General features: G+C 40.0%; 1 protein-coding gene across 1 annotated transcript in view; it reads left to right on the top strand.

The window, feature by feature from the left end:
• Window positions 1-5,002: 5,002 nt before the first annotated feature.
• Sh3bgrl2 (SH3 domain binding glutamate rich protein like 2) overlaps window positions 5,003-16,798 on the top strand; it is a 75,637-nt gene continuing 63,841 nt past the window's right edge. Inside the window, exon 1 of the mRNA XM_076859985.2 lies at window positions 5,003-5,187. Within this exon, the coding sequence (XP_076716100.1) occupies window positions 5,143-5,187 (45 nt within the window). The 5' untranslated portion in view covers window positions 5,003-5,142. The remainder of the gene's footprint in view (window positions 5,188-16,798) is intronic.

The raw sequence follows: 16,798 nt of genomic DNA, 5'->3' as shown, positions 1-16,798 counted from the left end.
AAAAATCAAATATTCCAGACAAAAATCTGAAGGAGACGTGACATCCTGTTTGCTCTAGACCTCACCTCTAGTGCCCACCTCTTATGATGTGTCCCTTCCTCACCTCCTTTGTTTATGTCACCTGCCTGACCCCTAAAGGAGCATAATTTACTATCTGTGCTTTCCATGGGTATTCGGTTCAGGATTTAATAGCTTCTAGGAAAAAGAGACCCACTTAAAACTAGTTTAAGATTCAAGGAGGAGAGGGGCTCTTAGGGAACAGCAACTCAAAAGTAGGAACTGTAGCAGACTTGGATGCGTGGAAGTTGAGACTGGAAGAATACCGCATTGGCCTCCGAGTTAGAGTCTCTGCTTCTCACTGAACAGAGGCTCCATTCTCCTTTTGCCACAGACCAGTGTTGTCCTTCCACTTTAGCTCCCTCGTTGCCCCAACTTGCTCAAAGCTCCTCATCCTGTCCTCACCCTGCCACAGCATCTCCCTTTATAGTCCTACTACCAACTACCTTAGTCATCAGTTCTCCCACTGGAAACTCCTGAGACAGGAACTCTGGGCTAGCACATATTTTCAAGCCTGGTCATATATATGTATATCATAAATTATTTTCAAACTGTACTAGGTCATCTGGGACAAGTACACAGATGTCCAAACATCTGTGACCAAATGGACTGGGAATTTCCTTTAGCTGTTAGCCATTCCTTACTTTGTTTCCTTTAGCTATTAAGCTATTCCTTAGCTGTTGTCTACTTTTTGAAACTTTAAACTCTTGGGTTCTGTGCTACTGTATACTTTCCCATTTTGTACAGTTCTGATGGTTCCTTCATGCTTTTTATTCCTTGTTTTCCTTTCAATTCCTGTTTGTTTGTTTTTTTTTCTATACATTCTTCTTATATGCAATCACAGACTTCTACAGATTTGCATACAGACTCCATGATTTCTTCACCTGGGTTTCTTGGACCTCCTCTCACCCAAACCTAGAGATTTTTGGAAGAAATTAAAAGGTTCATGAACTTGAATGAGGAAAAAATTACATCTTTATATTTTTACTAAATGCTAACCAAAATGCTCTCCTCCTTTAATCTTAAGTGGGTCTAGTTCCAATAGTTTTACCAGTTCCTTCAATTATGAATATAGGCAATAAACCACAGCAAGAACAATACTTCTGATTTAATTACTAATAGAAGTCACAGGTAGTTTTGTTTTCTAATTGCAAATATCGCAAAATTTTGTTTTTTCCATTACTACTTCAGAATCAGGGTAACTAGTTATACTAGACCTTTATGGAATAATACTAATATAGCAGATCAAAAATGTATTTACAATTTTTTAATCGATAGATAGGCACAGTACCTTTATTTTATTTTTATGTAGTCCTGAGGATTAAATCCAGTGCCTCACACATGCCAGGCAAGTGTTCTACCACTGAGCCACAACCTCAGCCCCCCCCCCCCGCCCCCCGCCCAAATGTACTTACTCTTTTGATAACTGTTTTGCAATGTAATTAGTTTCATTTGCAATGCAATCCTTTTTATTTTCTATGCAGTACTGGAAACAAAAATATTTTTGAGAAAGGGTCTTAGACTTCATTAGACTGCTAAAAGTCCCTAGTTTTCCACTGCACACACAAAAATTTAAGGACACTCACTTCAAACAATTTTGCCAGATAGTCTATCATGACTTGTTCGTGGGACAAGTCCTAGCAACTTTGCTAAAGCCTAATGATTTAATCAGTTTTCTGAGCTCTGTCTTCGAGTTTTAGCTGCCTATTCTATCTAAAGACTTTACTCATCTGATTGGTATCCAATCTGCTCCATGATATGATACCTTGGTTTTGGTATTGAACTTGTAGCTTATATCCCTGGTTTCTTTCAACCCTCAATCACTCTTCTACTTTGTTTACTAACTCCAGGTCCCACCTCTGTACTTGCCTGATTCCTAAACTGCTAACACACTTCACTGTGCATAGAACTGTTGAGATTAACTGTTTAAATAAGGATGGGAAAAATCATTTATTACCAGAGTAATATTCTTCAACTGCAGATCCTTGGAATGCTTACAAATTAAATGCAAAATTCTCAGGGCACTTTTCTTTGTATTTTTGTTTGTGGTGGCTTTAAGAAAACTAGAAACATACCATGGATACAAGGATATTACACTGCCCTCAATAGCAGGGTTATAGGAACAGGTTAAACCAGAAACAGGAATTGGCAAACTTTTTCTGTAAGAGACCAAATAGTAAAGGCTTCAAATTTTGTAGATCATATGGTCTCTGTTGCTCTGCTATAGATAATATGAAAAGGAATGTGTTCCAATAGAATTTTAATTACAAAACAAATAGTTGTCCAAATTCAACACGTAGGTTGTAGTTTAAGGATGTCCTAGATTAAAGCACTGTCAGGACTCTGAAATTTCTGTCACCCACCACATGGCTGCTTTATTGTACTCTTCTAAAAGACTAGCTTCTTTGCCTTCAACGGTTCTCATGTTAGAACATGGTTTCTATTAATGGTTTTAATATTAAATGTCCTCCAAAGACTCATGCTTTAAAGGCTTGGTCATTATCCTGTGGCACTACTGGGACATGGTGAAACTTTTAGGAGATGGGAGTTTAATGGAAGTTAGGTTTGAGGTCACTAAGGACATGCCTTTGAAGGGGATATTGACCTGGGCTCCTCCTCTCTTTCTCTCTTTGCTTCCTGGATGCTATTTGGTGAGCAGTTTCCTCTACTATATACTCATGTAGTCATGATTTACCTCACCACAGGTCCCAAAACAATGAAGCCAACTGGCCATGGTCCGAAATTTCTGAAACCATTAGCCAAAATAAACATTTATTCTTTTAAGTTATTTATACCTGATATTTGTCAACAACAATGGAAAGCTGACTAGCACAGCTTTTGAAAGCTTTGAGCTTTTAGGTCATAAATTCAAGTTTTCTTACTTTTCCCATCCCAGATCCAAATCCTTAGGATAGGAATGTGGCCTGACCTTGCTTGATTCAGGCACTTACTCTTAAACCAATCAGCTATGGCCAGAGGGCTGGCTCTTTTTGTATGAAAAGGTGTATGAACACTCTTTGGTGGTGGTGTTGTGTTGAGGTTCTACCTCTATCACTCTAGGATCAGAGCTGAGAAACAGATCCCAGAAAAGTGAAAGGAGCTGGGTTGGTAAGCCAGTTAAGAATCCTTTGCTGTATCCATTCAAATCTACTTTTTGAACTTTTTCTTCTGCCAGCCTCCTCATGACTTTTCTGAAGCAATACCAGCTCTTTCCTGTTTTCCCCATACACTGTATACTACCTTGTATCTTTTATATCTGCAAGCTGACATTGTATTCATCTTTAAAGTCCCTTTTACAAAAGGTCAGGGACACAACATTCTATTAGTACAGTGTGCCTCCTTCTGTTGCTATTTTTGTGCCCATCTTTTTGTTTCACAGAAAATAGGTGCTCTGCTGACCGAAGAAATGACTTAACTTTTTCCATTCTGGTACCTCTCATAGAATAGGCTCTGAGTTAAATTTATTGAGCTTATATCCTCACAACTAAACAATCCAAAATGAAGAAAATGTTGATTTTTGTAAAGACTTGCATTTACACAGGAAATATGGTATTAATTTTATGAGAATTATATTATATATTATAAACATATGTCCACATTTAAAGTGGCAAAATTAAAATATATTTGCAAAATTAAATATATATATACACACACACACACACACACACACACACATATACATAAGCTACAGCGAAATTTAAATTTTTTGAACTCTAAGAAGAAATGAAACTCCACCAGGATTGTATATTCTTTTACTATACTAATAAAAAAGGAATACCACAGGAATGGCTTACTTAAGTTAAGCAATAGGAAAGGGTAGAAATTAATATTCAAAATTGCTCTAGAAAATACACCAGAATGATTTATAGAAGCAATTTACCAAAGACCCAGAGATCTCATCTTCTAATTTCATTTTTCTAGACCTATTAATTAACTTTGTTCCCAGAACTCTGCTAAAGTCCCCTGCTGAAACAAAGAAAGTAAATACAGTATTGCGGGAAAACGGATTCATTTGCACAAACTGTGAGAAGCTTGGAGCTTTTGTCAAACAGAAAACACTTGCTAAAGAAGTATTCCTAAACTACTAACAACTACCTAAAAGCTTTCTATTTAATGGCAGCCTCCTGGGAGACTGCGCAGGAATGTGCAGCAGTTTTGAAAAAGGCACAGATTTGGCTCCACTCTAAATATTAGGTGCACAGAGAGGCAGAGTTATTGTGTAGAATAGGGGGTGGGACGGGTGGGGTCCTGATTCCCAATGTTGATAGAAGGATTCTAATTTCGCTTGGTATTTATTTTTTCTACTACAATTACAGTTTTGCTAAGAAAAATAAAATATCGGTTATACTCTCATCTGGGTTTCTAATTTTCAGCGTCTGCAGAAAAAAAAAGAAAACCTCTTATTTACCTAAAAGAATTGCCTTTCTACAATCTCCAGAGATGCTGAATAAACAGGAGAGCCCAGCCCCCATCCCCCAACACACACACACACACACACACACACACACACACCCCACATCTTTAGAACCTGGCCCTCCCCATCCTGTCAACCTCAGGTCGCTGGGGCTAGTCCTGTGGGACTCCGTGGCACGATCTTATTCGTAGGAGATCATGGGTGGGGATGCTCTAAAACCATAAACCACAATACAGAACCTAAGCTCGGACTTTGAACCAAGCCATTTTGCCTAGTTTGCCTTTTCCTTCTATCACTGGGCTCCTTGCCACCCACATCACTGTTTTCCCTGGGCTGCTGTGCCCACTCCAGTCACCTGCGCGCCCAGGGGATCCAGGCACGGGAGGAGGGGGCTGAAAGCTGCTGTCCGCCGGGCACACTGGGGAGAGACGGAAACTACAACTCCCATCACGCCCCGCAGCCGCTCCCTCCTCCCTCCACCCCTCTGCCTGCGGCCGGGCGGCGCTGGGCTTTCATCTGCGGACCAGCGGGAGGGAGCCAGATCCCGGCGATCTTCCTCGACGGCAGCGCCTTTGCCTACCGTGGAGGCAGCTTAAGCCGGCTTTAGCCTCAGCGTCAGTTCAGCCCGGAGCCCTTTGGCGCACAGGGTCCGTCCCGCGCGCGGCTTGAGGATGGTCATCCGCGTGTTCATCGCTTCTTCCTCGGGCTTCGTGGCGGTGAGTGCGGCTGGGACGGCGGCGGGCTGGGGTCGCGGGGCGCTGGGCGGGGATCCTGAGGTAGGTGTGCTGCGCTCGCCCCGGCGCGTCCTGGCGCGACCGCCTGCGGAGCCGGCACCCGGCAGGTGATCCATAACACTTGGACAACAATGAAAAAGGCGGGGAAGTAAGGTGGGTGGGGGACCCCGGGCTCACCCACAAGCCCACCCTGCGCTGCCTGGAGAAGAAGACGAGGCTGTGGGAAAATGGAGTCCGTGGGGAGCCCCCTGCTCCTGTAGTGAGACTCGGAATTTTGGGGAAGGGGGTGGTTCTAGAGCTTTGTGGGTCCCCCTTCCCTTAGTTTTGTCCTTCCGGATTTGGGACGTTCAGTCTGCGTTTATTTTGTACTGGAGCTTTTCTGGGCTACTTTGGTTTGCTAATCTGACTCCCAAGTGAGACAAGTTTAAATGGGAATTGCTCTCCACCCTCTTACCTGCAACTAAGAACCTTTCTTTACTTTTATATCTGAGCAAAGAGAACAGTAAACCAGGTTTGTCCTGTTGTGCTAGGGTTGTTTGATCACTTTTTGCCCAGGGTGCAATACATATTTTTACGGAAATGTGTGCGTGCGTGTGTTCTTTCCCCTCATAATGCTGTGGGAAGGTTCATTTTGGGGATCTATAAATTGTGGTCTGTAATTACTTTTAGATGCTGTTTGGTGGATGATGTGTTTCTTTAAGTAGTTGCCCCCCTAACATCACTTTTTTAATTTTAAGAAAAAGTTAATAACCAAAGATGTCAGACTTTAAGGAAAAATTCAGTAGTATAGTTGACAGCCCACTAAGACATATAGCACATGTGTTTTACATGTTTATTGAGATTTGGTTTCCCTAGCTAAGAGTTAAGCTATAGGTTCAAAAGAATCCTGCAATACATAATCAGATGCATCAGGAAGTGCAATATTAATTGTTTAAAGTTTGCCTGCCTAGTAGCTCAATCCGATTGTCTCAAAATTTGTTTAAGTGGGTGGAATAGAAGGTAGAATAAAATATCATTTGAATATCCTTATAAATTACTAAAACTTTTTATTTAAAAATAAATCTACATAGTATGAAGATCCCTATTTGAACTAGGAACAATATATGGGAAACCCCATTTTATCTTTCTGTGCAGGCATGTTCTGGTTCTCAAACTCCTGACAGTTTCTGGTGTTTCTAATTATTTGTGGTTGCTTAGTCATACCTGCCTTTTATAGATTTTCCCCATTGAAGCTGCACTTAATGTGTTTGGAAACCTGTACTTTACTTACTAAAGATGCTTTTAGTTTCACCACAAACTTGCCTGCTTTGATAATTATTCCAATGGCACTTTATTGCTTGTGGATAGAATGCCTTATAGTATTGAGCCTAGCCAACTCTGGTAAGCCCAAGGCGAAGTCCAGGTACTTATTTGGTTTATTCTGTCAGTAGTTCTAGAACCCTGCTTTCCTCTGTCATCAATCCCATGGACAGATGCTAATGCCTGCTTTTTGTATGCTTTTCAATTTTTAAATTTAATGTTATATGTTTGTATATGGAACCAAAATTAAGAAACTTAAGTTTTAATGCATACATTGGCTAGTAATGTAAGTTTGGATTAGGTACTCCTTCTCTGTCTGAGTTTTTCTTCTGTAAAATGAAGGATTTTGAAGAATAACTCAGGGTTGTACTCTAGGTTTCAAATGCTTTGACTTCCTCAGTTGAGTAAATGCGACAGATGCTTTATAAGAGCTTCTTTTACTTGAACAATATACCTATTAGCTTCAAAGTGAGTTTATTCTTTTCCTTGGGTATTTCATTGTTGTCTCAGGTCCCATCACTGTACTGCCTGATAACATATGTTCTGGAATGGTTGCATTGGATCTGAAGGTTATCACATAGCCCACAAACACTAATTATTCATTTTAATGGTCTGCTGTGTGAAGACCCAAGTTTTTCATGTTTTAGACTATCCTCATTCGTCAAGTCTCCCCAATTATAATATTGTCTCCCATATCAGTACATAGTTTTTCTGTAATACAGATACTTTTGGTGATGTAAAGTTTATGCTCATAAACAAAAATAATGATTTCTTAGAAATAATGAAGATGTTTAGGTCAGCTCCTGGGCTGGAGAGGCTAAGCTTTCCTGGGAAAGCTTTTTTCATGCTAGCAGTATTGGGCTTGCTATTAGGGTTTTATTCAGTACTCGAGTGAGACCAGCAAGTGCATTAGAGAACAAATAATTTGATTCCCAAGTCAGTTTGGTTTTAGTTGAAGTTTATTAAACTATAAGGAAGGAATGTGACTAGAATTAGACTTAGCTAAGTCCCAGGGATTTCCAAAAAGATACTTTGCTGCAGTTAGCAATATGCTTAAATGAACTATTTAGAGAAAATCTTCTTTTCTTTTTCTGATTCCTCTGAAGTCAGAAACTTCAACAGTTGGAATAACTCCTATAATATAGGAGGGGGGGATTGCCCTGTCATCTTCCCTGGCTCAAGGTCAAGTCTGCTTTTACTAGGAATTGAAAGTAATGCGAAATTATTATATCATAGATACCCCCAAATCAGAAATCTCTTGTTATACAACTGATAATGTTGCTGTCATTCATTGTTATAATGAAGGGATATTTTATTTCCATTCTAAGAAAATAGTATAATCATAGAATTGTCATTTTAAAATTTAATTTATTCTAAATATATACCCAAAAGGGGAAGCATTGGTAACTTTGTCCAGGAAATACATTAATGTGGCTTTTTCACTTAAAAACATTAAAATCAGTCAATTAGTTCATGCATGTATTTATTCAACTATATTTTCTAACATATGTAGCCTGCCCAGTTCTGTCCTTGGTCTTTGGGGGAACCAGAGAATATAGGGTGTGGTTTCTGTCCTGAAGGAATTCACAGACCAGGTGGGGGAAATGAGATGGGAAAGGTGAAACCAGCAGTAATAAAGTACAGTCCCCAAACAGGTGCCTCCTTCAGGAACATTCTTACCAGAGATAAAATCATATAGAGTGCTGCATTGCAGGCTGTCAGATAAGGAGGGAATATGCCCGAAATTGTAAAATATGCATGTGGGAGCCTTATGCAGATGGCAGGAAGAGGAACTGAGTTAGATTTGGAGCCTTGGAAACAGTTCATGTGCCCATCTTGCTCAGGCTAGAAAGGGAGGAGCTTTGGGGGGAAGGACGGATGGGCTGCAGAGGTCCCACTTTTGAGGACAAGATAGATTCAACTTCCTGAGAGAAGCCCATGATAACAAATTCCACAGTGCTCAGCATCTCAGAGATGTTTAAAGTATCTGTTCTTATCTGTGTCCTGGAGCCTTTTGTCCCTTAGGGAACAAGGTGCTCTCTGGCAGGGAGCAACCACACCACCCACCCCATGTGATTTCAGAAGTCTTTACCTTCCTGTTTGCCTTGACTAAAATTTCTCAAAAAGCAAATAAAGAATTTTATCCTTGATTAAAGTCTCTGGGCTGAGTTAGAATTAGAGGGAAACCGGAAGTGATTTTCTAGTGAAGTCCAGCTACTTAATTTTATAGAAAAGAAAATTTGGACATAGAGTTTAAGTGGCTTGTCCTGAGATCATTTATGCTGGTCATTGTAGAACTGAGATGTAACTGGAAGCCAGATTCCCGATTCTTGAATGCATTAATTCATGAGTTCACTTATCCATGCTTTTGTTCATGTGCTAACACTCTTACCTTACCCACATCTTAGAGATTGAACCCAAGGTCTTACACATGCAAGTCCACTACCACTGAGCTACATCCTCCAGGTCTGTATTGATTAAATCATATGTTTGTCAACCAAACATTGAAAACTGAGTAGCAGGCTCTGTGTTAGGTGATATTAGATGCTAGGTGTCAAGTTGGTCAGGAAAACAGACATGGTACAAATCAGTGCCTGTCTCTCTGAAGCTCAGAGATTTAGCATGCAAAATACTTAATCAAGAGGGATGAAGGACTGATTCTGGCTTGAGAGATATTTTGATGGGGGAGGGTGAAATGAGCTAGACAGCAGTATATCCCTGGGTCTTATAGAGCTACCATCACTGAAAGCAAAAGAGACAAAGAAAATGGAAGCAAAATTGAAAAATATGGAGCTTTGTCAAGGGGTGTCCAGGTCTGTGACACTATTTTCAAGTGAAGGTGGGTACAATGGGGGAACACACAGAAACTATGCTTATAGTTGTCTTGCTTTTTCAACTGTACAATGTATATCCACTGCTTTGCATGATTGATTATTATTTTAAACATATAATTATCATGTACCATCCAAGCTGTTGCATCCCTATGGAGTGTATTCAGTGAAGCTGTATTGTGTAAGGAAGCCTTAGAAAAGAGTTCTGAAGCAGTTAAAGTCAGAATATGATCGTGTAGGATAGACAAGTGTTATTTTCTAAGTTATTCTAATGCTTTAATGAACCAGTGAGAATATGTCTAGGTTCTTTTAGATCTTTAATTTGTTGGATTAATGTCATGTCACTGTCATAGGACAAGGTAGTTATTTGTTGAGGTTTTACAGATGAAGAGGGCAGGGCCCCTGAGTCAAATCCTGGCAGGCAACTGACTCCAAAGCTTCTGGAGTAGTAGTGGTCTACTGGTCTTTGTCCATCCTGGGGGAATGAGAGCATCAGCAATGCCTGATAGCCTGCAAAGTGTAGGACAGTCCCACACAGAGAACTACCTCACCTAAAGTGCCAGTGATACCTCCTGACCAGAAATAGTGCTGAAGGGCATCAGGAGAGAAGAGTGGAGTGAGATTAAAATGAGATTTATTCAAGTAGTGATCAGGAGAGGCAGGGACAAGTTAGGGGCCAAAGACAAGGATATGGTTGTAATAGAAGGTCAGGCTAAGAAGGGTTGTTTTTTGTTTCCTAGGGCCACCATCAACAAAGCACCCAAAACTATGGTGCTTAAAAAACAGAAATATGTCTCACCGTTTTCAAAGATAGAAGTCCAAGATAAAGGAGTTGGCAAGGTTGCTTCCTTCTGAGTGCTGGGAGGCAGAATCTATTCCATGTTTGTCTCCTAGCTTCTGGTGATTGGCTGGCAATCTTTAGCATCCTTGACTTGTAGATGTATCACCCTGATATCTGCCTTTATGTTAATTGATTTTCCTGTGTGCATGTCTGTGTCTGTCCCTGTATCCAAGTTTCCCCTCTTATGAGCACACAGTCATATTGCAGTAGACCCTACCCTATCCTAATGATCTCTTCTTAATCTGCAAAGATCCATATAAGGTCACATTTACAGGTTTTTGGAGTTAGTACTTTAACATCTTTTTAGGGAATTTATTAAACACACAATAGCATGCAATATGAAGGTTGAAGTAAAAAGACTGATGGAATTTCCCCCTGGAAAGACTAAAAGACTATAGGCAAATTTCTTTTCTTTCTTTCTTTCTTTCTTTCTTTTTTTTTTGTTTTGTTATGTTGTTTTTATGTTGTTTGTTTGTTTTGTGTGTGGAGGCAGGGATTGAACCCAGGGCCTCCAACATTCTAGGCAAGTGTTTTACCACTGAGCTATATCTCTAGCAAATTTCTTAATCTTTAAGTCAGCAGTTGCATATCAAGTTATATGGAATTATAGTCTATGTATAAGGTCTTTTTATAGCAAGGAAAATTTCAAAAGGGAATACCTGACTTCAGTTTTTCTAGTATATTTTAATATTTCACAAGTTTTTTCCATTTTACAATAATGAAAATCCTACAATACTTATAAATATAATTTATAAGTTATTAAATTCTGAATAACTTATGAATATAGAGGCCTGGATTACTTTATGACATTGGGGTCTTTTATCCAATTGTATTTGGACATGTTAAATAAGCATTTAAATCCATTTTGGGAAACTAAATTTTGACAAGTATTTATAATGCGAAGCAGAAGGTGGTTTCCACATTGCAGACAGGAATGTAATACATGAATCTTTTTCTTTTCTGTTTTTCAATTTATTATTATTTTTTAATAAAACAGAAAAGGAGAACAGCTATTGTGAAAGACTCAACAGTTCCAGCAAGAAGCACTGTGAGCTACTTACTAAAGAATATTTTTCTTTAGGTTTTCCCTACATTTTAATTTATAAAAAAAATTTTAATTTATAAAAATTTCTGAAAGGAATTGTGTTTTTCTTAGTCAAGTTAGAAATGAGTGACAGAAAGTCTAGATTTATAATGAATGTTTTACTCTTTAAAATAAAAATTGGCATGATTTTCTGATCATTACATCTGTGAAAAGTACTTGTGTTATTCAGCTTTTCTTTGCTGTGACCAAAATACTGACAAGCACAGCTTAGAGAAGGGAAAGTCTATTTTGCCTCACAATTTCAGGGATTTAGTCCATGGTTACTGAACTTCATTAATGTAGGTAAGACAGAACATCATGGTAGAGGGTGTGGTGGTGGAGTGCTCTTCATTCATGGTGGCCAAGGAGGAGAGAGAGAGAGAGAGAGAGAGAGAAAGAGAAAGAGAGAGAGAGAGAGAAAGGGAGAGAGGAGGGAATATAATACAGGGATGAACATTTCCAGGGCTTGGCCCCAGTGACCCACTTCCTCCTCCCATGCCCCACCTTCCTGTACCTATAGAAACCACCCAATTAGTCCATTCAAACTAGGATGGACTGATCCTGTTATAGTTCTCATGACCTAATCATCTCAGCTCTGAATATTTCTGTATTAATGGGGAGGGGCCAGGGGAAACTCTTATCCAAATCATAACAATCTGCCCCCACCCCCTGAAAGATCAAGTCCACCTTATGGTGTACAAAGCATTAAATCCATCTTAAAGATTCCATGGTGTCAACAATTCCACCATTGCTCCAAAGTCCAAGTCCAAAGTCTTCTCTGAGATTCAGGGCAAACTTATGACTGTGAGCTCCTGTAAAAATCACTGACTACTGTGCTGCCTTGATATTTCCTCCCACCAGATTAATTAATCCATCACCTTTAAATTCAGCCTCATTGAAAACTTTAGAAGATGGGCAAAATATAGGAAAGTTCTTTGCCAGAATATAGAATGAGTGGCCTCTAATCCAATTCCCAGTAGAATCATTGTTCTCTTCTGAAATTTCATGAACACAGTCTTTACTGTTTGCATTCTGGTCTTCTGAGCTCCATAAGAATCACTCATTAAACTATGCTTACAGCCTTTTGAGGCTTCCCTATACAGCATCTCCAAACTTTTCTGAACTCTTCCCACAGACCATTTCTAAAGGCATCTGAACAAGATGGTTAGGTTAGTCACAGCAGTGACTCCTCTTCTTGGTATCAACCTCTGTGTTAGTCAGCTTTCCATTGCTGAGTCTATTGCTCTAGACCCTAGGTGAGGCAGGAAATCAGTGGTGGAAGGGCATGATGGAGGAAAGCTTCTCCATTCATGGTGGCCACGGAACAGAGAGAGGGGAGGGGGAAGGGATCTCAGGAGAGATAAACCGTTGAGGGCATACCTTTTCTACTCATGCCCCACTGCCTACACTTACCACCCAGTCAGCCCATTCAAACTAGAGTGGACTGATTAGGTTATAGTTCTTATGATCCAATAATTTCATTTGAATATTCCTGCATTATCACAGGAGCTTTTGGGGGACACCTTATGTCCAAAGCATAACTACTTTATTTTAAAATGTAGATTTAAAAAAAATGAGATCAAGAAATAATTCCCATGTTAAATATCAGTTATTTAAAAAGTTAGCATACAAGCTGTAAACTCAGAAGGAGAATCTTTCGGACTTCAGCAGCCCTTTAGCAAGAACTGCTTTATTGGGTATTATTATAGCTGCAGAGTTAGAAACTTTAAGGTTCTGATTTCAATCATATTCCATATTCATTATTTTTCTTTGATTAATTTTATATTACATTGTTTTTCCAGAGTATAAAACAGTACCTGAGCTTTTCAAATTAGAAATTTAATGAAAATTTTCTTTTTTCTGTTGCAATGGTCTGGATGTGGTTTTGTTTCCCAAAGGCTCATGTGTTGGAAGGTTGGTTCCCAGTGTGTTGATGTCAGGAGGTGGTGGAACCTTTAAGAGGGGGGGCTTGTGGGAGTGGTTGACTCACTGGGAGAGCTGCCTTCAGACCTGTTAGCTTCTGAGAGAGGAATTATTATAAAAGAGCCAACTAGGCTTGGTGGCATGTAATCCCAGTTACTCAGGAGGCTAAGTCAGAGCTGACAAGTTTAAGGCCAACCTCAGAGACTCAGGCCACAAGCAACTTAGTAAGACCTTGTCTCAAAATGAAAAATAAGAAAGGCTATGGATATGGATCAGTGATAAAGCACCCCTAGATTCAATCCTTAGCACCAAAATAAACACACACATAAACGAATAAATTAATAAATAAAAGAGCAAGCTTGACTCCTCCCTGCTGTCTGGCTTCCTGTCTTACCATGTAGTATCTCTCTCTCTCTCTCTCTCTCTCTCTCTCTCTCTCTCTCTCTCTCTCTCTCTCTCGTGTGTGCTTCTGCCATTAAGCTATCAGTCATGATGTGACAAAACCAAGGGGCCCTCACTAGAGGCTAAACTCAGAGGGCTGCCTGGTGTTGGGCTTTCAACCTTCAAACCTATGTGTTAAATAAACCTTTTTCTTACATATTACCCAGCCTCAGATATTTTGTTATAGCATGGAAAATGGACTAATATATCTGTGAAATGACAAATTAACTTATGAGGAATGTTTCGTATTCCTGATTGTGTACAATCTTCACTTTTGGGTCTCTTTCTAGTTGTAGTGTAACATGTCCTTGAACCTGTTTAGGGTTGTTTTAGATAGTGACCAACATGTACCATTACCTACTTCTTTTGCTGGGGGGGGGGCGTTGGGGTGCCTGTGAGGCTTGGGGAGGAAGGAAGGAGTTTGGGGGTTGGAATTCCAAACAGCTAGAAACTGACAGGCTAGTTTAAGGCAGTGCAGCCTCCCTTTGTCTCCCTCTTTTAATAGCCTTATCTGGTTTTATCTGCCAGCACAGGCTAATTACTCAGGAACTGGACTGACTGTGGTAATTTGCAGGATTAGTATTGTTACCTCTTATATATTTTATAGGGGTTCCTCCAAAACTCTAAAAGAAATCAACTTAGGAAAAGCATTAATTGAGTGTTTCTTCCTGGATGCATGACAGATTTGCTGTAGGACCGAAAGTTGGACCTACCTGCCAATGTGTAGGTCCATGGGGCCCCACCTACCTACAAACCTAGGCTTGTGCAGCTCCCTGAAGACTCTGTTACAATTTGGTTGCTCCCTCTGTTTCCCTTTAACAGCATTGAGAACGTATTCCTGAGGGGATCTGATTGGAACTGGCTCAGTATCTGGCAGAACCAAACAGGGTGGGTTTCCTGGAAGAGGAGGAGGTGTACATCAGGGTGTGTCTGCTTTGTTGTGGATCTTTGTGAATCTCCTGCCAGCAGAGCTTCCGAGCTTCCTAAGCAGAAGTGGAATATTGGCTGTGACTGAAGGCAGAGGGTTCTAATTATTTCAGGATGTGTTTTCCATTTCTCTGGATAATAGCCCAAATCTGGATCTAGTGGCTATAGGAGTGTAGGGCGGAGACTCAGAGACCAATTAGGTAACTTGCTTGACAGGTCAGTTCAGTGGTATTTGGTGAATGCAGTATAGAAGTCAGCAGCTATTGCTGCATACCAGTCTGATACTGAAAACAACAAAGCAAAACAAAAAGCCCAAAGCAACAACAACCAGCATAACTTTTGGTTTAGTTTGTTTTTCTTCTGTGGGTTGCACAAGGAGTGGGAGTGTGGCCTTCCTCATTCATGACATTCCCGTGTGGATTGGAGCTCACTGGTTCTCTGCTTTAATTACTATGTTTCCTTATGGAGATTAAAATGGGAATTGGCTACCTCCAATTGGCCCAGACCCTCAGTTGATAGGAACTTTGAATTGCACTTCCTTTTTATGATGAATAAACTACTTACTAGCCAGAATAGGTGTTTGGGTTGAGTATTTGCTGATTTATTTGATTCTGGAGAAGGTTTCTATTCTGTTACCTGCAATGTGCTTACTACTATGCAGATGGTCATAGTCTTGCTATATGTTATACCTGGTTTTATTCCATTTATTTATTTATTTGGGGGGTATTGGGGATTGAACTTAGAGACACTCAACCACTGAGCCATACTCCTACTTGTGTCCCATCTATGAGACAGATGTTATTGGAGGGAAGTGCACTTCATAACAAAGGCAGGGGTGAATTGACATCCTGGCTCTGACACTGATGAAAGGCATGATCTTAGGCAAGTAACCAGCCACTTTGGAAAAGTGGGATTGGAGTACACCTTATACATAGGATTGCTGTGAGACTGGAGTAAATGAATGAGGCCAGGTAGGCATTTAGCAGAGTGCCAGGTGCACAGTGAGTACTCAGTGCATGTCACCTATTATTCCTGTTATGTCATCATCACTGTCTTTAGTAATAGCAATAATAGCAGTAAAAAAAGAAAAATTAAGACCTTGAACTGTGTAAGAGCTTTAATCATCTAAAACATTATGTATAGTACATAGTACTTGTTAAGCTGAGGATACGATCTAGTGTAATTTTAGGAGAGTTTTAGTAAATTTTAAGTGTAATGTGTTTTCTACTTAAACTTGAATTAATAAGAAATTACAACGTAAGCATGCCATCCCCCAAACATACCACTTACAGATCACAGCATGCTGTGTATAAGCCCTCAAGATCATATTTATTTATTACCTGCAATGTGCTTACTACTGTACAGATGGTCCCAGTCTTGCTTTATGTTATACCTGGTTTTATTTTATTTATTTCTGTATTTTTGGGGTACTGGGGATTGAACTCAGGGACACTCAACCACTGAGCCACATCCCCAGCCCTATTTTGTATTTTATTTAGAGACAGGGTCTTACTGAATTGCTTAGTGCCTTGTTTTTTTGCTGAGGCTGACTTTGAACTCATGATCCTGCTGCCTCACCCTCCTGAGCTGCTGGGATTATAGGCATGTGCCATCATGCCCAGCGTCATACCTGGTTTTAGAGGTCTGGCTTGATTTAAAGTTTTCCAAACTTGGCAATTAGATTTTTTTCCCAAATGATAGCTTTGACTGATGGACCATGGTTGCTTGTGGTCTGGAAGGGGGTCTTGGAGTTTTGTCTGGGATCAGGAAGGAAATGATGTGATTGATGGTTGGTGCCTGCTCTGGCACCCAGAGGAAGTAGGATCAGATCTTATACCACACACATGCCATCCCTGTTGTAAACAGTGCATTTGGACTCTGTCTTTTAAATTCATATAATGAATATAGAATATTTAGAGTCCCTGAGTAACAGCTAAGAGGAATATGTGAGATACTAAGTGGAGTTGATGGATGATTTCCTTTGCAAACATTCGCTCTTTGTGCATACTTCAAATTGGGGATGTGGAATAGCAGAAAAGGAACAGGATTTTTTATATTTAATGAAGATGAGTGGTACTTCCCAGAATCCTCAGGGTGAAATTAAACATCGAATTTTGACTGCTTATGGAATGAAGGGTAGGCACATTCACATCTGGCTATGAGCAGGTACCTGGTTAAAGAGGTAAGGGGGTTTGTGGGAAAACATGATGGAGAAAGAAAGGGAGAAAGACACCTGGAATGTGTAGA

The sequence above is a fragment of the Callospermophilus lateralis genome, chromosome 6 (genome assembly GCF_048772815.1).
Source record: "Callospermophilus lateralis isolate mCalLat2 chromosome 6, mCalLat2.hap1, whole genome shotgun sequence".
Lineage (NCBI taxonomy): Eukaryota > Metazoa > Chordata > Mammalia > Rodentia > Sciuridae > Callospermophilus > Callospermophilus lateralis.
Note: the sequence above shows the minus strand (reverse complement) of the source record. Positions and strands in the feature narration are given on the sequence as shown.